Source organism: Engraulis encrasicolus, chromosome 2 (genome assembly GCF_034702125.1).
Source record: "Engraulis encrasicolus isolate BLACKSEA-1 chromosome 2, IST_EnEncr_1.0, whole genome shotgun sequence".
Lineage (NCBI taxonomy): Eukaryota > Metazoa > Chordata > Actinopteri > Clupeiformes > Engraulidae > Engraulis > Engraulis encrasicolus.
The window spans coordinates 33,086,824-33,113,516 of NC_085858.1; the positions used below are offsets into that span (position 1 = coordinate 33,086,824).

The 26,693-nt window shown below is 43.6% G+C and overlaps 1 protein-coding gene across 1 annotated transcript in view; it reads right to left on the reverse strand.

Annotated features, from left to right (window-relative positions):
- Positions 1–26,693, reverse strand: part of myh11b (myosin, heavy chain 11b, smooth muscle) — a 49,525-nt gene that overhangs the window by 5,272 nt on the left and 17,560 nt on the right. Inside the window, exons 18-37 of the mRNA XM_063186904.1 lie at positions 25,654–25,814; positions 20,533–20,641; positions 20,051–20,182; positions 19,088–19,294; positions 17,287–17,424; positions 16,392–16,515; positions 15,944–16,115; positions 14,108–14,320; positions 13,269–13,413; positions 12,613–12,729; positions 12,255–12,344; positions 11,317–11,421; positions 10,722–10,874; positions 9,815–10,063; positions 8,900–9,112; positions 7,357–7,569; positions 6,535–6,696; positions 6,042–6,170; positions 3,929–4,014; positions 1,987–2,110 (exon numbers count right to left, since the gene is read on the reverse strand). Of these exons, the coding sequence (XP_063042974.1) occupies positions 1,987–2,110; positions 3,929–4,014; positions 6,042–6,170; positions 6,535–6,696; positions 7,357–7,569; positions 8,900–9,112; positions 9,815–10,063; positions 10,722–10,874; positions 11,317–11,421; positions 12,255–12,344; positions 12,613–12,729; positions 13,269–13,413; positions 14,108–14,320; positions 15,944–16,115; positions 16,392–16,515; positions 17,287–17,424; positions 19,088–19,294; positions 20,051–20,182; positions 20,533–20,641; positions 25,654–25,814 (3,042 nt within the window). The remainder of the gene's footprint in view (positions 1–1,986; positions 2,111–3,928; positions 4,015–6,041; positions 6,171–6,534; positions 6,697–7,356; positions 7,570–8,899; positions 9,113–9,814; positions 10,064–10,721; positions 10,875–11,316; positions 11,422–12,254; positions 12,345–12,612; positions 12,730–13,268; positions 13,414–14,107; positions 14,321–15,943; positions 16,116–16,391; positions 16,516–17,286; positions 17,425–19,087; positions 19,295–20,050; positions 20,183–20,532; positions 20,642–25,653; positions 25,815–26,693) is intronic.

A 26,693-nucleotide genomic window follows, 5' to 3' on the forward strand; every position in this document is an offset into this window, starting at 1 on the left:
GAATTGGTTACCCTGAATATGTTTTTTATTTTTATTTTTTTATTTTGCCTCTATTTCGATAAGACAGTATGAGAGGTGACAGGAAGCGAGTGGGAGAGAGAGAGTGGGGGCCAGAGTGACCCGGGCCAGAACCGAAGGCAGGTCACTGGCGTAGTAACCCAGCGCCCTACCGTTAGGCAGGGCCCTGCATATGTTTTTTTTTTAGTGTATCTTCATGTATCAACATGTAGTAATATGTACTTCCACTGTACATACTTAAACCTAAACATTTTCTTCAAAAAAGTTTCAACCAAGGCAAGGGGCTGACAATTTCACTGTTTTCTTTAATACACAACATACTAAAGCGAAATGTTCAGCGTGTGGGATTTTTTTCATATTGTCTGATGAGCCATGGACCATATCGTGTGCACCTGCCAGCTGAGGTGTGTGAGAAAATCCCAAACTAACTACGGCTAGGGGGAAATGAAAGGCTATGCCAATACCAATGTGTACTATTCATTAGTGGTCTTGTTTGCTAGAGCTCGGTGGTCAGCTGATCCATCCGTCAGGTGGTTATGCATTGACATAAATACTGTTGTGTTCATACTGTTGTGTTTTTTTCTGTAAAATATTTTATTCTTTTACTGTCTATGGCAGGGGTTCCCAACCTTTTCTAACTTGGGGCCCACTTGAAATGTTCACAAATGTTCGGGGCCCATCTCTAACCCAATAAACAATAAAACTCAAATTAATCTACAGCAAAGTACACAAAAATATTATTTAGATTTGTAGAAAATAATTTCACAGCCCACTTGGAATACCTTGCCCACAGTTTGAGAATCACTGGTCTATGGTTTTATGCAGAGGTGTCAATCCTGCGTTCAGAAAGTAAAAACCTCCCTGTCATAAACTTGATCCAACAAGCTCTGAATCAGCTGATCGTATTGAGCACAGATCATATTAAGTGGGCCAGCTGTTCAGTCACCTGTGTTGAAAGGAAACGGAAAAAGTGTTTTTTGTGGCAAGGTGGAAGTGAATGGCTAAGGGCCATATAACCTAATAACAATGTGTATCATTCACAGGTATTTTCTTTCCCCTTTAACTCGCCTCTGTTCTGTCCTTGCATATGATTGATTGATTTAGCAGCAATGGTTTGGAGGAACTAATGGCTAACCTCATATCAGTGTGTATTGATTGCCACAATGTTTACTTAAAAAGACACATGCCAGTAATCTGTTATTGATTACAGATGGATCTGGTAAGAAGACATTAAGTAGTCTGTCAGTCTCAAGTGATGGTGGGCCTAGGGGACTTCAATGGTCTCTGAATGTGTATTAGTGTTGCAGTCACTGGTATTGCTGATTAGAATGATTTGAAACGTTGTTAGCGGCTTTGGATAGAAGTGTGAAACGCACATTTTCCTGTTAAATGCTTGAATTGTCAACAACAAATGTGAGGTCATGCAATGTTATCAGCTACTCTACTATAAAACGACTTATTTTCCCCTTCCTCTTCATCAGTATACTGCAGATTGTCGTCTAACCTAATCATCTGCATAACCATTATGCCTGTGTACTCTGTATTATTTCACACATTGTATGTTGCTTTGAGTATGATTATGCCCCACATTGTAAATCCCTTTGAATAAAAACACCTGCTAAATCTAATGTGATGTAATGTACAGAAGACAGCAGAGTTCCTCTGACCTGCAGCATGCTGCGTCTGAGCTTGTCGTTGAGGCTCTCGATGGTATTATAATGTAATGTAATGTAATGTAATACGTATATTGTAATGTAATAGAATGCATTTTAATGTAATATAATGTATTGTGATGTAATGTAATATAATATAATACGGACAGTGCAGGGTCGCTGACCTGCAGCATGCAGCGGCTGAGCTTGTCGTTGAGGCTCTCAATGGTAATATAATGTAATGTAATGTAATGTATTGTAATATATTGTAATGTAATGTAATGTAATATGATTATGACAGTGCAGGGTCTCTGACCTGCAGCATGCTGCGTCTGAGCTTGTCGTTGAGGCTCTCAATGTTGCCCTGCTCCTCTTCCAGCTCCTCCTCCAGGCTGGCGATCTTGGCATCCAAGCGGCGCTTATCCTCACTGTTCAGAGACCTGCAAACACCATCAGGCATCATACAAGTAGGCCAAAAATCGGGTATCACTTCTGTAAGACAACCGAGAACTTGTGTTTTTTTCCCCCCACACCTCAGCTGGTCAGTGTGTGGGAGATGGCCTATGGGTCACTCATCAGACAATAATGAAAAACACCCGTATACTGACCATTTCGCCGTTTTCTTTAATACACAACATTTCGGTCCTAGACCTTCAGCAGGTAAATTTAACGTCATGTATTAATGAAAACAGCGAATTGGTCAGTGTGCGGGAGGTTTCCGAATTGTCAGCAAGACAACCGAGCCATACTTCCATACTTGTTAGGAAGAGACAATCATCTTCACTGTTTTTGTAATATGCATGTTTGTTATTAGAGCACTTAATCGACTATTCACTTTACATTTGGTAGACTTCTCTATAGAAATATTTGTCTTGACTTTTGACTTGTGTCTCAATGCAAACTTACACTATGTGTTCCTACTTTGTCATACCAATGAGGAAGTGAAAATAGATTAATACAATTCCCCATACTAATCATAGGCCTACTGAATGAAGTGATGCAGAACAGATATGACTGACTTAGTAAAACAGTGTTTGACTGCGTCTACTATTATTCATGTCATTTGTGCATCAAATGTGAACCTGATGAAACAGCCTTTGTCTGTAAATATATTACAAGTCAATTAATGATCCTTATTTTCAGCCTGATCTCCAAAAATTCCGTGCTCCTGGACACGGATGTTAAGGACACGAAATCCGTGTCCAGGAGCACGGATTTTGCCAAAATTCCGTGCTCCTGGACACGGAATTGTTTTCCGTGCTCCTGGACACGGAATTGTTTTCCGTGCTCCTGGACACGGAATTGTTTTCCGTGATGGGCACACGGAAGTGCTTTCTATAGGCTATTACCACAGCACTGTGTTAACTCTATCATTAGAAAATACATACCAAATGCTAATCCTAAACAAAATAATGCTATAGCAATTTAAATTGTGCCCTGACCAAAACATTCCCTAACCTTAACCTGTCATTAAAGACATATTTTTGAGAAATACCTTTTCCAGTTGGTTGCTAGGCTATCAAACTGATATACTGAATGAAAGAAAACTAGCTGTGCCCAGACCAAAACAATCCCTAACCCTAACCTGTCAGTAAGAAAAAACATTTTTGAGACAAAATATTTGAAATTAGAAAAATCCTGAGAAAACACAAGACTGTGGAAATAGCCTATAGAAAGCACTTCAAACAATTCCGTGTCCAGGAGCACGGAAAACAATTCCGTGTCCAGGAGCACGGAATTTTGGCAAAATCCGTGCTCCTGGACACGGATTTTGTGTCCTTAACATCCGTGTCCAGGAGCACAGATTTTTTGGAGATCATGTTGTTATTTTATATCTTTTACCTGATTATTTCCTCTGGTTGACAACTTCACAGAATAAAAATGAAACCTTTGCTCAGTGCGGTTTCCTGCTTGGCTCTGTGGGAGTTCCCAGCAGCAGCCTCTGCTCTCTTTGCATCAGCAGGTTTCATTACTTACATGACATCACCACAGGATACTTTTGCACATGTTGCCTTTGATGTCACCAGTGGCTCAATGTAGTAGACAAATATACTACACACCATCTAGTACGCTTGTATTTTTATTGATCACGTTTCAGGCGTTCAGACCTGCTTCAGGTGAGTAAACTTCTCCAGGTAAGCTGACCTGGTGATGGTCTGAATGTCAGAGGCATTGTGAGCAATACAAATGCAAGTGTAATGGACGGTGTGCAGGATATTTGTCTACTATTGCTGACATGAGATCATCTGGCCACTTACCTGCCGCAGTTATTGGTCATATCATCAGCCATCTCGTCTCTCTCGGTCTCTGCCTGCTTGCGAGCCCTCTCAGTGGCAGCCAGCTCCTGCACGACACGTCACACAACACTCGGGTTACACCTAATCTGTTTCACCGCTAAGCACTGGATATGATTTCTCATTATGGCACAGCAATGGCCAACGATAAAGACCTAGAAGTGGAGGTTGTGACAGTGGCTTTTTCAAGGATTCAAGGATTCAAGGATTCAAGGATATTTATTTGTCATGTACATAGAGACACTTTCGTGTCACTTGTAATGAAATGCATGGCCGTTGCAAAACAAGTGTGCAGAAGAAGGGTGAAGAAGAAATAAAATAAAAATAAAAATGAAAGGTGTGTGTGTGTGTGTGTGTGTGTGTGTGTGTGTGTGTGTGTGTGTGTGTGTGTGTGTGTGTGTGTGTGTGTGTGTGTGTGTGTGTGTGTGTGTGTGTGTGTGTGTGTGTGTGTGTGTGTGTGTGTGTGTGTGTGTGTGTGTGTTCAATCAAAGTAATTAGGAGGAATTCAGTAAGCAAATGGCATGAGGAAAAAAGCTCTTTCTCAGTCTTTCAGTTCTAGCTCTGTGACAGCACAGTCGCCTTCCAGATCTCAGTTTTTTAAATAGTCCATATCCTGGGTGTGACTGGTCTTTGAGAATGTTATGGGCCCTAGATAGCACTCTCTTTGTGTATATGTCTTTCACGGCAGGCAGAGGTTGACGAATACAGCGCTCAGCAGAGCGCACTATCCTTTGTAGTTCTTTCTGTTCACGCACTGTGGCGTTTCCGTACCAGGTGATGATGGACCCTGTTAAGATGCTCTCCACTGCTGAGGAGTAAAAGGCTTTTAGGATGGGTGTGGAAACTTTGAACTTTTTCAACAGGCGCAGAAAGTACAGTCTCTGCCTGGATTTCTTAATGATGTTGTGTGTGTTGTTTGTCCATGTTAAGTCATTTGTGATGTGAACACCAAGGTATTTAAAGCACTCTACCCTCATCTTGTTTACAGATGGAAAGTGGAGTGTAGTTTCCCCTCTTTTTCCGAAAGTCCACCACCATTTCCTTAGTCTTGCTTACGTTTAGTGCCAGGTTGTTGTGCTGGCACCATTGTGAGATGTTAGAAACTTCATTTATATATGCCTGTTCATCGTTATTATTGATCAGTCCCACCACTACAGTGTCATCAGCAAATTTTTGTATAATTAAATAGTTTTTGTTGTACAGGTTTTAGAATTATACATGTTTTTTTCCTGTGTTACTGACAAGGAACATAGTCATGTACTATTTGTCAATTTAACATAGTTACTAGTCTATGCTATATTAAGTATGTAGTCTATTTGTTAACTTAACAGTAATTGCCCCTCTTGATACATGTACGGAAAGGCCCAATCTTTAACCCATTGATGCTGGATGTTGCGTTGCGCAACATTGACCCTGGCGCCTGGAGCTGCATGACGCAACATTCAAGCTCATGAGATTTTAGATATTTCATTAAAAATGTTGGCATGTTGAGCTAAATTAACACCTTGTAATGCATGATGAGTGTCTTACCAATTAAATGCAACTGATCTCATGTTTTTATCTGCTTCAGAGGCTGAGACATTGAGCCCGTTTATATGGCCGCAATAATCGGGTTATTGGAATAAACAGGTTATTGGAGATAATAGTTTATTGCTGTTTATATGCCTGTTGTTTCACTAAAGTCTGTGACACGGAGCTAGAAGTTAAGGCTTGTGATTGGCTACTTATCCTTCTAGAATGTCAATAACCTGATAATAACCTGATTATGCTGGATACATGTCTTCAGAAATCAGTTTATTAGCCAAAAACCTACAAGTGCAAATCGGATTTCTCATAAACCGATAACGGCAATAAACCGATTATGAAAACTGTTTATTCAGTTTACATGAGCGCTGGAATAAACCGGTAACTCCAAAAACCTGATCATAAATGGTTTATGGATGCGCATATAAACGGGCTCATTTAGGTTTTTGTAAGCAGAAAGTACCATTTCCTAGGCATTTAGCAACCATTTCTGCAGGTGCTTCAGGCATCAATGGGTTACACAAGCAGGTTTGCCTTAGAGATGTTCCATTACCTCCTGTAGCTGCATGAAGTCTGTCTCCATGGCCTTGGCCCTTCTCTCCGTGTCCTTGGCGTTGTTCAGCGCCTCCTTCTGGGCAGCTCGGGCATCCTCCAGCTCCCTCTGGATGTCCTTCACCTGGCCCTGTGAAGTGAAGACACGGACATTCAGCATCACTAGTACTGTACAGAACAACTGGGTCGGGCAGAAATGTCTCATCCATAGTCAACAAGAAAAAGTTCTACTCTATGCACAAACTTTCAATATCCCTCTCATGTACAGTATGTACGTGTAGCTAACATAATCTGTTTTCTTTGTCCAAGAGACACTCAAATTCATTCAGGTCATTAGTGACAACTCATTCACTTAGTATATATGATGAAGACTTACACTACAGGCTCTATTGGGCCAATACTGACACATATATTCAGTATATCAAGTATAATATATCATATGATATAAATATAGGTACTATGATTTTCTGAATGCTTCAGTTTAGATGCTTCACCTGTAGCTTGCGCAGCTGTTTGAGGGCCTCCTCTCGCCCCCTGCAGGAGGAGTCCAGCTGCTCCTCCACGTCCCTCACGTCTCCCTCCAGCTTCTTCTTGGTGGACGCCAGGGAGCTCCTCTGCTTACGCTCCTCCTCCAGCTCCCCCTCCAGCTCACGCACCTGGGGGGGTTGAAACAAAGCCCACATTACAGATGAGTCAACTACTCATTTTCTTTTTTAAAGATATTTTTGGGGTCTTTTTGACTTTATTTATGATATGACAGTAAAGGTGGTGACAGGAAGCGAGTGGGGAGATAGAGACTACACCTACCAGTACTCATTTTCAATGCAAACAAACAAATTATGAAACACATTATTGAATTGATTAAACTGCATGTGCATCGGTAAAATGTCTATAATCGATGTTAATCATCAAGTGTAATGCCAAAAAAATAAGTGTAGTTTTGTCACTATAAAGACAATATTATGCACACAATGTTTACTTGTGATATTGCATGGTATAAATGTAAAACATGTACCCTGAAATAAGCACAAGTGTGTGCAATCCATTTAAAGTAACAACTTCTAAATTTGGCCAACCATTTAGAATTGCAGGTAGCCCCTTAATGCGCGCCGTACCTCCTGTGGCATGCTGTAATATCACTGAAAAGTTAACTGCTATAGTACTACACTACTATGACATTACACAGGGCCGTTAGTAATGCACTATGACTTGGTCATTGCCATTCTGGTAACAGCAAATTTATAACGGCGTGTTTCAACAGGTTAAGAAGCAAAACTGCCCAATCAGCACCATCAGCAGATGTAAAATCAGAGCACCTGCTTGATCAGCTGCCTCTTCTTCTCCTCCTCCATCTCGTCGCGGCCCTGCAGGTCTCTCTCGAACTGGTTCCTGAGGGCCTGCATGTTGACCTCCAGCCGCAGCTTGGCGTCCTCTGCCGACTGCAGCTCGTCCTCCATCTCCTCCATGTGAGTACGCATCTCGTCCACGTGGCCCTCCAGTGTGCGCTTGGCCTTCTCCAGCTCATGCACCTGGTAGGACAACATGACATGTTACAGAAGACATGGCCATCAGATGATCATCAGACATTACGTACTGTATTTGGTCTTGATAGGGGCCTTAGTCCAGCATGTGCTTGGCCTTCTCCAGCTCATGCACCTATCAGGACAGCATGACATGTTACATTTACGCATGACATGTTACATTTACGTAACTTTTATCAGTCTTTTATTGAGAGTCTCTTAACTTTCTCTTTTTTATACTGGTTCAATAGCCTTTCAGTCAAAGACAAGAACAGTCTCAGCAGTATTGTTAACACGGCATCAAAGATTATTGGAACACAGCTAAATAGTCTGAGTGCTCTGTTTAACAAACAGGCAGTCCAAAAGGCTAAAAGTATCATTAGTCAGCCTGACCATGTTTTAGGTGGTGAATTTTCATTAATGCCCTCTGGGAGGCGCTATTATTCTGTCAGGACAAAAACAAAACGTTACTCTGGATCTTTCATCCCTACAACCATTAGATTATTAAACAAGGTTGTAGGGATAGAGTTCACTACTGAACATTTAATTTACTGAGGGCTGCTCATCACTGACAGGACAGGGTGTTTGAATGTATGTGTTAAAATGTGTATGTCTTTTGTTTTCTTATTTATTTATTGTTTTTTGTTTTGTATTTAATTTTCTTAACTTTTTATTTATACTATTTATTCATTGACTGATGGAGACTGGGACCGCAATCTGAATTGCCCTTCTGATGGGACTAATAAAGTCATCTGAATCTGAATCTGAATCTACAGAAGAGATCAGTCAATAGGCATGGCCATCAGATGGTCACATTATTTGGTCTTGATAGGGGCCTCAGTCCAGCGTGCGCTTGGCCTTCTCCAGCTCATGCACCTGATAGCAGGACCACATGAGATGATGCAAAAAACATGGCCATCAGGAAGTTAAATTAACAGTCATCACAACATTATTTGGTTTTGGTAGAGGCCTCAGTGCCGCGTTTGCTTGACGTTTTCTAGCTCATGCACCTGACGATAACACAATATGGCAGACATGGCCATCAGGCAGTCATTAGAGGGTAATTCATCATTTGCTTTCCGTCATTTTTGCCTCAGCTCAGCTATGAGGACAGGCTATTAAAGCCCACTAGAGGTGGTTATTATGCTTGTCTTATTGGGTCATAAATTTAGACGATAAATAGGTGCTGTCACACAGTAAATTGACTGCTTAAATGTTGTATATACGGTGTGTCTGTGACTGTATACATGTGCCATGAATATCTATTACAATAGTTAATTAATATTAATGCTTTAATGTATTAATCCATAATTGGAACAACAGATGACTATAAACTCACATATTTGCCGACGTCGTCCTTGGAGTTGACCAGGTCCTCCATCTCCACCTTGAGGCCCTTGTTGACCCTCTCCAGCTCCCTGAGGGAGTTCTGCGTCTCCTCCAGGCTGCGGGCCAGCATCAGGGCCTTGGTCTCCTTCTCCCGCGCCTCCGCCTCTGCACGGTCACGCTCCTCAGCGTTCTTGCAGGAAATGGTCTTCTCCTCAGCCAGGAGCTGGGCAAGAGGAGGCAGCCAGGGAGACGGGATTAGATAGAGACATGTCGGTGGCGGACTACCTGGGTTTGCTGCATTTATAGGACAGTGTTTTTGAATACATTTCTATCAACAATCTCTACCTGGGAGAAATACAGTTGATTTTTTTTCATGATTTATAGGAGCACATCAACAAACATTTTTGCAAGGATGAAGCCTGCAAGCAATGAAGTGTTATTTCTAGATTTCAAACTGTTGAAACTGTCGAACTGTTTAAACCAGATGGTGAAAATTAAACAAATACTACAAGTACATTTTTGCAAGTTTAAAAATGCAACTCTTCAAGCCGTGACACCCCTCCAGTTGAGTGTTGCGGATGGGGCAGGGTTGGGACATGATCCAAGCCGGACTCGAACCTAGGTCCCAATGGGCATGCAAGCACAAATGGGGGGGTGCCACAGCGTACCCATGCGATACAATACAATACAATAAAATACAACATGTATTCATATAATGCAATATCACAACTAAGAAGTTGGCTCAAAGCGCTTTCAAAATACACATACAAATACACATTCTCAGGCACCAGTTGTCTTAGGTTCATGTGAGAAAGCACACACATACACATGCACACACACATTCCCACATTTACACACCAGCCCTTGAGGCTGCCGCACGGCCTGTACGATGTACAGTAGAGTTTATATAAAAAGTAGCCGGCACCTGGTCAAACTTCCTCTGCTTCTTCTCCATGTTGGAGACCAGCTGCCTCTGGTTGTCCAGATCTATGAGCAGGTCCTCCAGGTCCTGCTGCAGCCGGTTCTTGGCCTTGTCCAGCTTGTCGTAGGCGGCCTCCTTCTCCTCGTACTCGCTGCTGGCCGCCTCCAGGTCCCTCTGGAGACGCTTCTTACTCTCCTCCATGAACTCCAGGTTGCCGCACACCTCGTCCAGCTTCTTCTTGGTGTCAGACAACTACGGTACAAACAGGTGCGATTTTAATAGGTGTTAATAAACATAATTCATTAAGTATAGTCTGGAGGATAACTTTGTATGAGGTGGAAACTGCTTTGATTATCTGATGAGGGTAAAGGGCATATGCTGCTTTCCAAGAATAAACCAGTATATAATAACCAGCATAAAGCCAATGATGTCAATATGTGTTGTGAAGTGGAATCCAGCTGGGAGCCCAAACCGGGCCTTCAGGGTACTAAACTGGGGCTCTTACCACTATAATAAATGACGGCGCATTTATTGCTTCAATATCAATGGCAGCTCGCATTGAGGAGTCACAGGACCGATTATAGACTATGTTGACTCTAGAGTTTAACAGAATTTTTTAAGGAATTTGTAGGTGGCGAGGATGGGCAGAATGATGGATAAAGCCATGCCTTTTGAAGGTGGAGCCAACGCCTGCTCTCCCAGACCTAGTAATGGAGCTAACCAAGTTACGCAGAATTACACAGGTCGGCCAGGAGCCAGGCAAGTTGCAGGTCGCCTTTGGAGGGGTTTAGTCTATTTTATTTACTACAGTAAGGGGGGCGTTGGTAGGATGTGGTCAAGGGGAAGTTTGTTCAAAAAAGGTTGAGAAAGACTGTCTTAACACATCTCCTGGATGGTGAGGTTTCCTGACCTGCATGTTGAGGCTGGAGAGCTGCCTCTCCATGTTCCTCTTGGCCTCCGTCTCCTCCTCCAGCTGCTCTAGGAGGCTGTTGCGGTCGTCCTCCGTCTGCCTCAGGCGCGTCGACACGTTCAGCTTCGCCCGAGTCTCCTCAGACAGCATCTCCTGTAGGCCGAAAAACAAGACACAAGATATGAGTCAATGCAACAGCAGGGCAACAATGTTGTAAATATCTGACTTAATTTTCATTTAATATCATTGACCACTATAATGCCATCTGGATCTACGTCACTAACATTGATATCTGACAAGTGCAAGTGCATTGACATCTGACAAGGGCATTGACATCTTCAATCTAAAGACATTGTTGTGCGCACTTACATGACTCTGCTGTGTGCTGAGAACATGACATAAGACATGAGTCAAAATGTACAGCAGCAATGTTCCAAATGCTTGGAGAATAGGCTTAATGTTAAACAAATATCATCACCCACTAAAAAACTTTATGTCTCAACTATTTTGCGCACACATCACTTCTTTGGCAACATCAGTGACTTTGTGAAATGGCGTATTGTTTATGAGTGGTGTAGCTGTTCCACAGGAGTACCTGGGCATCTTGTAGTTGGGAGGACAGACTGGACACGTCTTTCCCCAGTTTAATGTTCTTGCCTTCAACCTCGTTCAACAGAGCAGTGGTATTGTCCACCTCCATCTATGAAGACAGCAATGGAAAGATGATGACAAAAAAACATCTCAGACAGATTTTTGTAGTTCATAGTAAAAGGCAATTTTGAAAATGTACTGATGTATTTAGTCTTGAACTACAGCACATTTCAGCATTAAATTACATTACATTTGGCAGACGCTTTATATCCAAAGCGACTAACAAACGAGGACATAATCATAGCCAGCATCACTAGCAGATACAAAGTGCACAGGAAGTATACACAAGTGCAGATGCAAAGAAGGGTAAGTGTTTTTTCTTTTCTTTTTTTCAGCACTAATCAACACTAATGTCTGTCTTACAGCATCAAGGTTTTTCAACCTAGCTGGTCAAAACCAAAAGAGTCACCCCAAACAAGAAGGGTTTGGAGTCAGTGTAGGGACATGAAGTGACACGGGGTGGAGTGGTTTTCAAGCACCGGCTAATGGAACCATCATCAGAGGTGTCAGAACCCAATTCAGAAGTAGAAACCCTTCTTTCCTATTCTTCTTCTTTCCTCTTCTTAGCTGAGTGCTTTTAATTTCTTTTTGTCTTTTTTTCCGTGTAAATACCCTTGCAGACCCTTGGACTGAAATGATGGTCTCAAAGGATTATATGGACTGAAGGGACTATATGACTACTGTATATGCACCAGAGCTTGTTATGAATGTAACCGTCTAACCCTCCCCCCCCTCCCCCCATAAAAACAATAAAAAGTTGATCACAAAAAAAAAGAAGTAGAAACCCTATCACCGTGACCGTTTCCTTCCAACACAGGTGACTTCACCTCCACTGAGTAACTGGTCTACCTGTCTTGAGTACTCATCATCATCGCCACTCACCGTTAGTTTGGAGACACGGTCCCCAAGTTCACTCTTCTGTCTCTCGGAGTCGCTGAAGCGGGACTGCAAGTCAGAGAGCTGGCTCTCCACCTTTGACATCACATCACATCACATTATATTTAAGACACTTATATCCAAAGTGACTTACAATAGACGCGGCAAAATATATACGCCAAAATAAAGAGTGTGGGGAAAATACAGAGTATTGCAACATACAAGCAATACAAGCAATGCAAAGTACAGCAAGAATATATACATCTAAGGGGAATTGCAGAGTATGCAAATACGACAAAGTTAGTGCACAAAATACGAATGACTAGGGTTCATTTCTTGTCTGGGAAAATAGTGGGCTCTCCACCTTCTTCTTCTTGTGCTCCACGTCCTGCTTGGCGTTGCCCAGCGAGTGCAGCTCTGAGCTCAGGTCAGCTGACTCCTTCTCCAGGGTCTGCTTGGCCTTCTCCAGGTTAGCCTTCACCTGTGGAGGAGGACAACAAGAGATGAATGCATCATTAATTTGGAGTATCTGATAAAGTATTTACATCTCTATATATAGAATGATATGTATCTTTCAACTTTTTCATTGACAATTGCGAAGGTTAGAAAATAACATCCATATTTTAGCCTTTTAGCCATATATTTTTAAAGTAGATTCACTCACAGAGGAAAGTCAGGGTTGTCATATCATTAGAGGCCTTCAACGGTATCTACCTTGCCAGTGGTGGGTTTCAACTTTCAACCAAATCAAAACATATCTTAAAAAAACAACAACTACAGTGTATATACTATAATACTACATAGTATATACTGTATATACTGCATGTCTCCTCCTCCCGTTTGGTCTGCTCCAGCTGTTCGCTGAGGGCCTCCAGAGCCTGGCTGTGCTTCTGATAAACTATATACTATAACACTAGCCTAGTATGACCTGGTAATAATACTTATTATGGGATGGTCATACCAGGCTACTATAATACTAAATCTTCAGTATATAGCCAATACAGTATGTCTCCTCCGTACCCGTTTGGTCTGCTCCAGTTGTTCGCTGAGGGCCTCCAGCGCCTGGCTGTGCTTGAGCTTCATGTCCTGCACTTGGGACTCGTGGTGACGGCCCTCCTCCTCCATGGCCTTCTTCAGCATCGCCACCTCCTGCTCACGCTTGGCTCTACACACAGCCCAAACATTCGCGCGCACACACACACACACACACACACACACACACACACACACACACACACACACACACACACACACACACACACACACACTTACTGTGTGTACTACTGTGCGTACTGCAGCAATGCGTAGTGTGGCGTGTTACATTAAACTTAACATAACTTCAAAATGAAGAAGGTTTGGGACACACTAATACTTAGATATTGGTATGACCAAGCTGGTTAGTGTTGGTTTGTTAGAGGTTAAAATTCTATGCAACAAGGAATTAAGCCCATCAAGTGAATTTGCTGATTTATTGATTTCACAAATGAAATCTGCCCTCAGCTTCAATTACCAGTGGCCCTGTAACACTTCCCTGTGGCTGACCTGAGCCCTGTTGGACTCAGCACACGCACACGCACACGCACACGCACACTGAGTGCGGACCTGAGTTCCTGCTGTGCGGCAGTGGTATCTAGGCCTCCCTGTTGCTGACCTGAGCCCCGTTGGACTCAGCACACACACACACACACACAAACACGCACAGGCGCGCACACACGCACAGGCGCGCACACACACACACACACACACACACACACACACACACACACACACACACACACACACACACACACACACACACACACGCGCGCGTACACACACACACAAACAAACACACACACACACACACGCTGAGTGCACACCTGAGTTCCTGCTGTGCGGCGGTGGTGTCCAGGCTGTCCTCCAGCTCGGTCCGGAGGGCCTCCAGTTCCTCCCCCAGGTCCCTCTTGGCCTTCTCCACCTTCTCCCGGTTGCTGCGCTCCGCCTCCAGGTCCTCCTGGAGCTCCGAGATCAGGCCCTCCAGCTCGCGGATCTTCTTCAGGGCGTTGGCCTTCTGGGTAGACTCGGCCTCCAGTCTGAGGGCCCATACGGAAGAGACAAAAGGCCCATTTAGACACTGGCAGACAGTGGTGGACAAATTAAATTAAAAGTTAAAAAAGAAACAGTTTCTTTCCAACACAGGTAACTTATCAGAGTAAAACGTAGACCAATGCACTTGTCTTACGATAAGCTGATTCGGCACAGGTTGGGTTGAGTTTGTAGTGGGTCCTTGTTAGGTTTTATTGTTTTTCAGTAATAACAAAGTCTATCTCAATAGGTAGGTAAAATGGAGTAAACGGTGTAACAGCTATGTAATATCATGTGGTACTGTTGTAATTACACCACGAAAGTACTTTTACTTCTACTTTGTCCACCACTGCTGGCAGACTACCTTGTTGTGTGATTTTGGACATGCCATCTTCATCATTCATGGCTGTGAGCATTTAACCCATCAAACAGTTCATGTTTTTCCATCACAATGCAAAGTCAGAAACAGAAGAAAGGACACTACATTTAAGAAGGACATCTAGATACAGTTTATTAGCTACAGTCTATGTTATGCTGTTAATCCCTCATCGTGGATGTGGCATCTTTGTTGTGACTGATGTAATTTACCCTGCCACAGTATTTTTTTCCAGAGAGTTCCCTCAACTCCTAATTGTTTTTTACACAGCAACAGCAACGTTCCTATTTTGTAAAAAAGCTGCACTTTCGGACGTGATTCTTGTACATGTATTTTATTTTCAGTGGGTTAGCATGACAGACAGACGTTTCTGCCTAAGCCTTTGTCAGCGTCTTAAAGGACCAATTTCAATATGCTGTTGTGTTGCTCACGCTACCCTTGACTTGTCAGTACCCGGTGATGGCACATTTTTCGGCTCAGCCCTTTCCGAGCTATTCTAATGGGGGCAGCGTTTGTTTACATGAATGAACATGGGCCTACTCCAAATATTTTCCCAAAAGGTACCGCTGTTTGCTAGTTGTCTGCTGATGTTGTATAACCTTTTGGATGTTTTTGGGAATACATTTAAAAAAATGTTTTTTTAATGTAAACAAATCTCTGCCCCCATTACAATGACCAGGATCTCGGAAAAGGCTGAAGAAGAAAAAAAACCTCAGGTACTGACAAGTCCAGCCAGGGTAGTGTGAGCATTATAACTGCATGTTGAAATTGACTGAAGTTATCCTTTAAAACTATACTGTATATTGTTCTATTAATGCTTCATTGGGGATGTGCCATCTTCGTTGTGACTAATGTTATTTACCCTGCCACTACACTAATTATTGAGCTTTCTTAAAACTATTAATTTAGCTGTTAATACTTTATTGCAGATATTGCAGGTTAGGTTAGGTTAGGTTTCTTTATTGGTCTCCAGAAAGGAGAAATTTGTCTCGGAGACAGGGAGGTTGCAGAACCATACAACACATGTATGCATCTTTGATATGACTGAAGCCATTACCGTTTTGTGGAAAAAAAAGTTTGCACATTCCTTTGGATTTTTTCTTCTTTAAGTTATTTTTTTATTTTTATTCATTCACTGTTGCCAGAAAAGAAGAAAAAATCCAAAGGAGTGCACAAACATTTTTTCCACAAAGCGTTACTTTTTTGTCCAGCACCAGGGATTGTGCCCAAGCAAGTCTACAAGTGATGGCATTACCGTGCCACTACCCCCTGCAGCTCCTCCTCCCTGGCTGCCAGCTGGGCCCGCAGCTCTGCTATCTGGTTCTGGAGTTCCGCCAGCTGGTCCTGGAGGTCACCGTACTCTCCCTGCAGCTTGTGCTTGGCCTTCTCCAGGTCCTGTCGAGCTTTCTCCTCTTTCTTAAAGCGCACTGGAAACACAGGGGGTAAATGAACCAGCTTCATGACTCTTCAAACCATTAAGTCAATGTAGCCTCTTTGTGCAGATGGGCGGGCCTGTTCACTCTTTGCGAAAAAGACTCAACATTGCTATGACATTAATGGCAGTAAGGTTATAACATAGGCTCTGCGTAAATGTGTTAAATGACTTCTGTACATCTCATACAAATGATCATTTTAGTCATTTTAGTAACATTTTGGTGACATTTGAGTCATTCTAGTAACATGTATTGATATTATAAGCAAACCTTCGAGATCAGATATCATGGACTCGTGTTTAGTTTTCAGCTTGGTGAGGTTCTTGGATTTCTCCTCTTCCTCAGCCAAGTTGGAGCTGATATCAGCCAACCTTTCTTCCATCATTTGTTTTTCCTGTAAATAAAACAATAATACAGTATTACATTACATTACATTACATTGAATTTGGCAGACGCTTTATAACCAAAGCGACTTTCAAAAGAGAACATAATCATAACCAACATCACAAGAAAATACAAAGTGCACAGGAAATATACAGAACAACAAGTGCAGTTGCAATATACAATATACAATATACAATATACCGGTACTTACACAAAATAAGGACAGTGGCACTCTGCTACCAATGAACAGACTTTCATTAGTACACTTAGTGAACTAGAACAGATGAACAGTTAATGGAGCGTGTGCACCACGTCCCGGTCAGAGTGACTTTTCAATGTGTCGGGAATGATTTGGTTTTAAAAGAAGAAGAGGAGAGTGCTGCATTGGGTCAATTGTATGAAGAAAAATCAGGTGCAAATCAGAAAGGACTGAAAGCTTTTCAGTGCTTAGTTTCTGACTATCCACCAAATGTGAAGGCCCAATCAGTAGGCTCCTTGTTGAAAGTGGTAGTCTGAAAGGATCCGAGGCACTATCGATTCTGACAGGATAGTGAAGACTGACAGGAAGTGAAAGATGCGGTAGGGTTGGGAAATGACGAAGGCCGGATTCGAACCTGGGTACCCCTGCCCTGGGCATCCAAGCTCATATGTGGGGGGCTTAGCGTGCTGCACCCCTGCGCACCCTGAGGCACTATGATTTTGGAGAAAAAAGTTTTAAAAAGAATTTTAACGGATTAACGCCTACGTATTTCGACTGAAATAGTTTTGGTTTTGCACTAACCTTCAGCAGCTTGTTGTTCTGGTCCTCCATGACACAGATGTCGTCCTCCAGCTTCTTGATCTTCCCGTCTGCAGAGACCTTCTCAAGCTGCAGCTTCTGCTTGGCATCCTCCTCCTCGGCCAAGCGCTTCTCCACGTCCTACACAACACAACGGCTTCATTTGTGTTATCAATCTCAAGGGGAGCTGTTCCTCTTTAGTGTCTCTCTTTCTACTACATGGTAACTTTTTTATGTTTATTATGTGGATTCATTTTACTTTATTTATTTATTGATTGATTTATTTATTGATTGATTTATTCATTGATTTATTTATTTTGGGGTGGGGGGGGTCCAACTTTGTTTAGACAGGACAGTGAAGAGTGGGACAGGACTCGAGTGGGAGAGAAAAAAAGGGGAAAGTGCTCTCATATTCTTCTGCTCTGCAGTGCGATGCTGCGCTCACCCTCCTAGTATCTCTAGCACTGTTACACAGTAACTTTTCCTATAGTAGTGGTGGTGATTAACCCATTGTGTCAGGATTTTGAGATTTTAGCTGTTTTATTAACTATGTGGTTATGATAGAGCTGAAAGAACACACTACAATGCAAGGGGAGGGTCTTGGCTTTTAAATGTAACTCATTTCATGTTTGTATGTGCTTCGGAGGCTGAGATATTTAGGATTTAATAGGAAGAGGGCACCATTTCCCAAAAAGGGCTTAGGACAAAATGGGTTAATAATGATGATGCTGATGTATTATGAACCTGTAGTTGTTGCACTCCTCCACCTCCTCTCCCACTACTACTACACACAACTACTACTACAATGCACTATTAATAATACAGTATTATCCTAGCCTAGAAATCTAGACGCCCCTAGTGGCCGCAAAATGAATTTGCTCCCGGGGGCACAGCTTTGCTGGAGGGGTTTTTGGCGCGGCCAGGCAAGTATTATCCTGTACTTGCTGTTGCATGCTCTTCTGCTCCTGTTGCAGGGTGATGCTGCTCTCTCCCTCCTTTGTGTCTCTACTACTATTGTACAGTAACTTTTCCTATAGTAGTGTGGTGGATATGATTATAATGATGTTGATGTATTTATTATTATGAACCTGTAATTGTTTCTATATGTTCCTTTTGTCCTACTGCACTCCTCCTAGTATCTCTTACTACTATTACTACTCCTATGACACACTACCATTTTTAAATATATACATATTTTTAGGGCTTTTTGCCTTTACTTTTGACAGGACAGTGGAGAAGAGACAGGAAATGAGTGGGGAGAGAGAGACAGGGAAGATTCGGCAAATGACCAGGGCCGTAAATCAAGCAACGGAGCAGCAACCTAGTGTCCTACCGTCAGGCCACGGCAGGGCCCAGTACTACTTCTACTACTATATTATGAGTAGTGTAACCTGTAGTTGTACAAAATGTTATGAGTAGTGTAACCTGTAGTTGCTGCTCCCTGGTCGTCTTGTATATATTATGAGTAGTGTAACCTGTAGTTGCTGCTCCCTGTTCTTCTTGTATTGTATATATTATGAGTAGTGTGACCTGTAGTTGCTGCTCCATGTTCTTCTTATATGTACATTATGAGTAGTGTAACCTGTAGTTGCTGCTCCCTGTTCTTATTGTACTATATTATTGTATACATTATGAGTAGTGTGACCTGTAGTTGTTGCTCTCTGGTTGTCTTGTATGCAGTATAATATGACTGAGTAATGTAACCTGCAGTTGTTGCTCCCTGTTGTTCTTGTATACATTATGTGTAGTGTAACCTGTAGTTTCTGCTCCCTGGTCATCTTGTATACATTATGAGTAGTGTGACCTGCAGTTGCTGCTCCATGTTCTTCTTGTCCTGCTGCAGGGCGATGCTCCTCTCCTCCTCCTCCTCCAGACGGGTCTCCATGTCCTGCAGCACCTCCTCCAGCTCCTGCTTCTTGGTCTCCAGCCGCACGCGCATCTCCTCCGCCTCCGCGTACAAATCCGTCTCCGCCTGCAGCCGCGCTTCCAGCTGAGTCCTCTCCTCCACCAGCTGACACAGCAAAGAAGTGCATGAGATTGTGTGTGTGTGTGTGTGTGTGTGTGTGTGTGTGTGTGTGTGTGTGTGTGTGTGTGTGTGTGTGTGTGTGTGTGTGTGTGTGTGTGTGTGTGTGTGTGTGTGTGTGTGTGTGCATGCATGCATGTGTGCATGTGTGTATAATGTGTGTGTGTGTGTGTGTGTGTGTGTGTGTGCGTGTGCGTGTGCGTGTGCGTGTGCGTGTGCGTGTGTGTGTGCGTGAGTGTGCATATGTGTGTGTTTGTGTGTGTGTGTGTGTGTGAGTGCATATTTATGTGCGTGACTGTGTGTGTGTGTGTGCGCGCGCATACACGTCAATGTGTGCCTATTATGACAAGAGCATCTTCAGAAAGCAATACAGAATGGCTACGTTTACATGACGTTTTTAATTCCAAATGAATAATTCCGAATCAAATAGTGCTGTCGCGTTTACTTTGATCTTTCATTTAATTCCGAATTGTGAAGTGTTTAAATGACGTCTTCAAAGCGGAATTCACCTTTATTCAGAATTATAGAGTTGCTTCGGAATTAAATGTCTCATGTAAACGTAGCCAATGTGTGCCTATTTTGACTAGAACATCTTCTGAAAACAATAAAGAATGGCAATACTTCTCCGTTATCGCCTTGCCTGGTTACCACCAGACCTAATCACAAGTGAGATTGTCTTTCAGATCGGAACGATTGTGTAGAACTAACAGCAGTATGGGAGTTCCCAGGCTAGTTATCCCCCACCTTGTCATGTTTCTGCTTGATGTCCTTCAGCAGGGCTTCAGACTTCTGGGCCACCTCCTTGGCCTTCGCAAGCTCCTCCTCCTTCTGTGACATCTCCTCGTCCTGACGGGTCACCTGCAGCAATGGCTTCACCTGAGGTGAGGAAAAAAACAGGTGCAAAATTACCCACAGTCACAAAGAAATGTGGTCACCATGACATCTATGTTGTTGGTATGATGGAAAGAAATGAGGAAAAATGGAAATTATGTTTAAAGGACTTGGTTGTTTCTGATAAATGTATATTTATAGAGTGTCTTTGAGTGTCTAGAAAAACTCTATAGAAAATCATTATTATAATTATTGTCATTATTATTATTATTATTATTATTATTATTATTATTATTATTATTATTATTATTTGGTTCTCCTGCTATCCAATGATATGGTCACGACAAGACTGACTGACTGACTGACAGACAGATTAAATGCCTAAAGGCGCGGACCTTAGTGAAGAGCCTCCACCATTGCCAGTTGCGGAGGACGAGGTACACGGCACAGTTCCTCTGGAGAACCTTCATGGCCGTGAGCTGCTGCTGTCTCTTACTGTAGGCCCTGAGGAGGAAGAACATAGAAAGATACACGGTTATCTCTGGACAATAAGATGGATGACATACGGCTACTAAGATCAGCGAACAAAACCGTGAGGAACTGCTGCGTGTCGGTGTTCACAGAATCATGGCTGAACGACGGCATACCCGACTCGGCTTTACAACTGGAACAACTAACGTGCCACCGAGCGGACAGAGCCCTTGCAGAGAAAAAACGAGGGGGAGGAATATGTGTCTACACACATGATGCTTGGTGCAATAATGCTACGGTAGTACAGAGGCACTGCTCTCCACTAGTGGAGTTCATGATCATCAAGTGCCGACCCTTCTATTTACCCAGAGAAATATCCGCTATCATATTAGTCGCTGTGTACCTCGCACCCAGCAACAACAACAGCGTCAGAAGCGAGGCACTGAACGAGCTGCATCGGGGCATCAGTGAACAACAAGATGCACACCCAGATGCCTTCACAGTGGTCCTGGGAGATTTCAACCATGGAAATCTCAAAACAGTACTTCCAAAATTTCATCAACATGTCAACTTCCCAACAAGACAACAAAACACCCTGGACCTTGTTTACTCAAATCAGAAGGGAGCATACAAGGCAAAGCCCATCCCCCACATTGGAACATCAGACCACATAACGATTCTGCTACTGCCAGCTTACAGACAAAGGGCAAAACTCACCAAACCAGTTCAGAAGGAGGTGAGAAAATGGCCAGAGGGGGCCATCCCACGACTACAAGACTGCTTTGAAACCACAGACTGGGACATTTTCAAGACAACTGCCACCCACAGCAATCACATTGACATTGAGGAGTATACAGACACTGTGACCTCCTACATCACAAAATGCATCGATGATGTTACAGAAATAAAACACATCACCACCAGGGCCAACCAGAAGCCATGGTTCACAGGAGACGTTCACCGACTGCTGAGGGCCAGAGACAAAGCCTTCAGAGCAGGAGACGTAGCTGGCCTAAAAACAGCAAGGGCAAACCTGTCCCAGGGCATCAGGAAAGCAAAAAAGGAATACTCGGACAAAATAACAACACACTTCAAAGACAGCAGAGATGCACAGAGCCTGTGGCAGGGCATACAGGCCATCACGGACTATAAGCCTGCACCACGGAGCTGTGACAACAACACCTCTCTGCTAAACGACCTGAACAGTTTCTTTGCCCGCTTTGAAGCACAAAATGACACTCACCCACAGAAAACTCCCCCTCCCCCCCATGATCAACCCCTTTACCTGTCCTCTGCCAGTGTGAAGAGGACACTGGCCACCATCAACCCACGCAAAGCAGCTGGCCCAGACAACATACCTGGCCGAGTGTTGAAGGATTGTGCAGAAGAGCTGAAGGATGTCTTCACAGACATCTTTAACATCTCTCTGGAGCAAGCAGTCATCCCATCACAAAGCTGCTACCATCATACCTGTGCTGAAGAAATCATCACCATCATGCTTCAATGACTACCGTCCTGTAGCACTGACGCCCATAATCATGAAGTGCTTCGAACGGCTAGTCCTGTCACACATCAAAGCCACCCTACCCCCCACCCTGGACCCCTACCAGTTCGCATACCGAGCCAAGCGATCCACGGAGGATGCAATCTGCTCTGCCCTCCATCAGCCTCACCCACTTGGACAATAAAGACTCATATGTGAGAATGCTGTTCATTGACTTCAGTTCAGCATTCAATACCATAATACCACAACAACTCATCAGAAAACTGGACAAACTAGGTTTCAGCACCTCCCTCTGCAACTGGCTGCTGGACTTCCTGATGCAAAGACCACAAGCAGTACGGGTAGGGAATAACACATCAAGCACCCTGACCCTGAGCACGGGGGCTCCGCAAGGTTGTGTTCTCAGCCCCCTGCTGTTCACGCTGCTGACACACGACTGCACAACGACCCACAGCACTAACCATCTAGTGAAGTTTGCGGATGATACAACACTGGTGGGCCTCATCACCAAGGGCGATGAGACTCACTACAGAGAAGAAGTAGACCTGCTGGCCAGATGGTGCAAAGACAACAACCTCCTGCTGAATGTAAACAAGATTGTTGTCAACTTTCAAAGGGTCCAAAAACAACTGCCACCACTGACCATCGACGGCGATGCTGTGGAGAGAGTGAGCAGCACCAAGTTCCTTGGAGTGCACATCAGCGACGACCTCTCTTGGACCACCAACACTACATCACTGGCGAAGAAGGCCCATCAGCGTCTCTACTTCCTGCGCAAACTAAAGAAGGCAAGTGCTACACCCTCCATCATGACAACATTCTACAGAGGAACCATAGAGAGCGTCGTGTCCAACTGCATCACAGTGTGGGGAGGAAGCTGCACGGAGAAAAACAGGAAGACACTCCAGCGTGTTGTGAACACAGCGAAGAAGATCATTGGAGTACCACTCCCCTCCCTGCAGGACATTTACACCACACGCCTCACCCGAAAAGCACTGATGATCATCAAAGACACAAGCCACCCTGCACACAAACTGTTCAGCCTCCTGCCCTCTGGAAAGAGGTACAGGCGCCTCCGTTCCCGTACCACAGGCTGGCGACAGCACACAATGCACCAAGTGATCAAGATACTGAACACTCAACCACTCTCCCTCCACTGTCAGCCTCCAGCCCAGCAAGGCCACTGACAACCCTCCAGCCCCCACCACCCATCATCCCCCACCACCATATCTGCGACTGAACATTCCACCTGCCCTACTATATTTGTGACTGAACTTTCAACCTGCCCTAACTCAAAACATGCGAGCGCACACACACACACACACAAAACACACACACACACACACACACACACACACACACACACACACACACACACACACACACACACAACACACACACACACACACACACACACACACACACAAGCACACAGCACTTTCTGCACAAAACCCAAACATACACACACTGACACACACACACACACACACACACACACACACACACACACACACACACACACACACACACACACACACACACACACACACACACACACACACACACACACACACACACAAGCACACTGCACTTTCTGCACTAAACCCAAACATACACACACTGACACACACACACACACACACACACACACACACACACACACACACACACACACACACACACACACACACACACACACACACACACACACACACACACACACACACACACACACACACATAAGAACACACACACAGACGCACACCGCACCTTCTACCTGCACTAAACACACACACACACACACACACACACACACAGACATAAGAACACACACACAGACGCACACCGCACCTTCTACCTGCACTAAACACACACACACACACACACACACACACACACACACACACACACACACACACACACACACACACACACACACACACACACACACACACACACACACACATATGCTGCTGCTGTACTTGACAGACCTTTTTAATATTTATTTTTTACTATGTCAGAACGCTATAAAGGACTTTTTAAGAAAAGCACAAAAGCACAACAATAACCTCTTAATGTATGTCCTCTACAAGTCTTCTGTTGTCCAGTCTTGCACTTTAAATGTCTGTATGAGCACTGTCTATGTCCATACTGTCTTAAGTCCATGTATAAGTACTGTCTATGTCTATACTGTCTATGTCCTTACCTAGATTAGTCTATGTCTGTATGGGAAAGCAAGAAATGTAATTTCAAATTCTTTGTATGACCAGTGCATGTAAAGAAATTGACAATAAAACCTAGTTGACTTGACTTAATAGCTACACCTGACTGATCTCAGGTACCGGTAATGCCTAAGCGAACCGGATGATGCACAGAGGCAAAATGCGCTGTCCACTCTGATTAAAAGATCAAAAAGTCAAACAAGTGTGTGGTAGACGTCTTTCTTTTTTAAATATTGATTACTTCCTATGCTGACCAGCACCTAGAAGCTGTGCATGGATCTTTGAACTTTTGCATACAAGGTCAATACTTTTCAAATACCTTTAAAGGTACAATTACAGACGTGTCTTCGCCCTAAATAAACTTTGATTGTAGGAACCTTATTGAGACATGCATGTATGACTCTTTAATGTGGTGTTTCTCTTTCTCCCATCATCATGTACATAGGTTTCCCGTTTACATTCGCGCTGTGGGGAGGGGCAAGATGCTAAGCAGCAAACCAAGCGAGCTCGTTTTTTGAGTGACAGCAGTTTCCAACAATCAGAGGTTGAAGTGTGTGCAGCCAGCGGTGCGTAGCCGGGGGTGTTTACGAATGGGAAACCCATGTATGCAGTACTGTGTAAGGGAACTTGTCTTTGTGGATAGAGTCTACAAATATGTTAGTGTGCAATTTAGTTTATTTGGTGTCTCATATGTCATTCTCCTACCTTTCTGTACCCTGTAATATTGACTTTTTGGTGAGCCGCCACGCTATATTTTATATCCATCTACCTACCAAGGGGCTACAGGTGGAAACTAACATTTGTACTAAAACTGGATATGATGAAATCTTTTTAATGAAGATTAATGTCATGATTGCACATTGCCCACTTTAAAAATAAACTCAATTGGCGAAGGCGCCATACCATACACCAGGGTTGGAGCGGGAACAGGGTTGAATTCCCACCAGAGGTCATTTCATCATCCTTCATCCTTTCTCTACCTCTCATTTCCTGTCACTTTCACCATCTGTCCAATCCAAATAAAGACATAAAAAGCCCCAAAACCTTCCAAACTATACACCTCAACTCACATGCGTGCGTGCATGCGTGCGTGCATGCGTGCATGCGTGCGTGCATGCGTACATGCGTGAGTGCGTGCGTGCGTCAGAGAGATCTAATTTTGGCTAAATGTATGTAAGGGTGTGCTGTATGGTGAATAAACAGTATGTGCAATGATGTGTGCAATGTCTATGTTTCTGTATTCATGTATGTATGCTACTGTACACCTTAATTTCCCTCTGGATTAATAAATTATATTCTACTCTCTCTACTCGACTCACTTCCGGGCCAGGAAGCCTCGTGCCTGGGCCTGAAAGGCTATGATGACCACGGTGAGCTTCAAGTCTCTCTCCTCCTCCAGCTGGGCCAGCACCCCCGTGCGGAAGAACATCTTACTCTGGCCAATGCGGTACAGGTTGGGGTCCAGGTCAAGATGCTTAATCTAAATAAAGGCAGAACATGATGGCTATTTATTATACATACATAAATATATTACAATGTAGTAATTACATACTGTATATTTACAAGTCCCTTTAAAGTCTCACACACAGCATGCGTGCACACACACACGCATGCATGCACGCACGCACGCACGCACGCACGCACGCACACACACACACACACACACACACACACACACACACACACACACACACACACACACACACACACACACAAACACCTGTGCGTACAAATCTCACACCACTTGGGGCACAAGCACAGGCGCACAGAGAGAGAGAGAGAGAGAGAGAGAGAGAGAGAGAGAGAGAGAGAGAGAGAGAGAGAGAGAGAGACAGACAGACAGACAGACAGACAGACAGACAGACAGACAGACAGACAGACAGACAGACAGACAGACAGACACACGGTAACCTACTGAATAGACACAGACGTACTACACAAATATGTTAATCGATGCACAGAGAAACACACATGCTCTGCCTATGTTTAGAAGCCTGTGGGAACCGGCAAGGGCTAGCATCAGCAACAACAGGAGAGTCTTTGATACTGTCCACCACTTTAAGTCATGTCATCATCAGTATTGCTACAAGGATATACATATGGTATAATAACATATGCATATAATAACATATAACATACACATAAAAATGTAACCCTAAATTTCGTTCTGCTGTGGAGGAGGTTCCATCGTCTCGCTAAGATATGATCAAAGGAAAAAAGTTTACGAGAATAGGCTTGATTTATTTATGCTATTTACTTTATTTAACTGCGTAGTTGGACGAGACACATTATACCATCACTCAGGCAACAAATGTCCTGCAAATACGTCTTGACAGGGGCCGGCCTGCCAAAATGGCTG